Source organism: Aplysia californica, unplaced genomic scaffold (genome assembly GCF_000002075.1).
Source record: "Aplysia californica isolate F4 #8 unplaced genomic scaffold, AplCal3.0 scaffold00043, whole genome shotgun sequence".
Classification (NCBI taxonomy): Eukaryota; Metazoa; Mollusca; class Gastropoda; order Aplysiida; family Aplysiidae; genus Aplysia; species Aplysia californica.
The window spans coordinates 1,866,379-1,867,529 of NW_004797313.1; the positions used below are offsets into that span (position 1 = coordinate 1,866,379).

General features: G+C 39.2%; 1 protein-coding gene across 1 annotated transcript in view; it reads left to right on the forward strand.

The window, feature by feature from the left end:
• LOC101850869 overlaps nt 1–1,144 on the forward strand; it is a 10,576-nt gene extending 9,432 nt beyond the window's left edge. The window contains exon 8 of the mRNA XM_005092277.3: nt 792–1,144. Within this exon, the coding sequence (XP_005092334.1) occupies nt 792–1,049 (258 nt within the window). The 3' untranslated portion in view covers nt 1,050–1,144. The remainder of the gene's footprint in view (nt 1–791) is intronic.
• Nucleotides 1,145–1,151: the final 7 nt, after the last annotated feature.

Genomic DNA, 1,151 nt, shown 5'->3' on the forward strand with positions numbered 1-1,151 from the left:
TCTGCTTCGACTATAAAGGCACCCCGGAAATAACGGGTCACAAGAGTGACAAACATACAAAAGAAGTAGAGGGAAATGACAATAGTATGGATTAGGAAAGAAAAAGCAGCAGTTCCCTGTTGCAGATCAGGCACAGTTATGAGAGTGACATGATGAATCAGCCCATTTACAATTCTACCGTGCTTGAACGAGAAATGTCCCCCCTTTGGGATGGCCTAAAGACACTACAGTCAGTGGCACTGCCGCGGGGGTTCTTCCTTATATGAGTATTTTAAATGATGTAGACATGATATTATCTTCCACATGCTAGAGATTAAACGGATGCTTGTAAGCAAAGAGAAAACAATTTATTTTGTTTGTAGAAACTTGGTCAGTAAATTTCGTCATAGACTTCCATAAATTTCATCATCCATGTCTATTTACACATGTATACACCATTACCATTTTTATTTTGGTTTCTTCTATAAATTTCAGCTAGTATTTCTAGTGATTGTTCTTTGGGTTTTACTGACAAACTCATTCTTGTTCTGCAGAAAAGGAACAAATATCAGGAGTAAAGTTTGATTTTGACTTATCAATGAGAAATGTGTTGTTCTAAAATGTCTTATAATTTAAGTAAATTATTTAAATGTTAATTTACTAAACGACTATTTTTGTAAATTCATTTTATTATCTGATGAAGATGACGGTTTTGATTTTCAGAATGTTACATGCATCAACAAGATTTTAGTATTTCCTGTTAGAGTTTTCCAAATGTGATATTTTTTTTCTGTTGACATTTTTTCACTCAGGTGCTACAAAAGAACAAATATCTGTGCCTCGAGCGTTTCTATGAGGACTACTTTGACCTGAAATGTGTCAAGAAGAGGCCCGCCGACAAAACAGAGTGGTACACAGTGTGTGGCACGGGATACGAGAACCATGCGGAGTATGTGGTGGTCGTCTGTGCATTCTGTGCCCTGGGCCTGTACTGGTTCTGGCAGTTGCTCTATCGCTCCGGCTCCCAGCCCAGGACAAAGTCTGCGCGGGCCAAACAGCACAGAGATTAGATACTGGGGGCCTTTGTGGATCACTCTATTGCAGTGTTATGAGCATCTGATTTTTTGTCTCATTTTATTAAGGGTCTTGAAGTTGGGGTAGGGGGGGGGGGA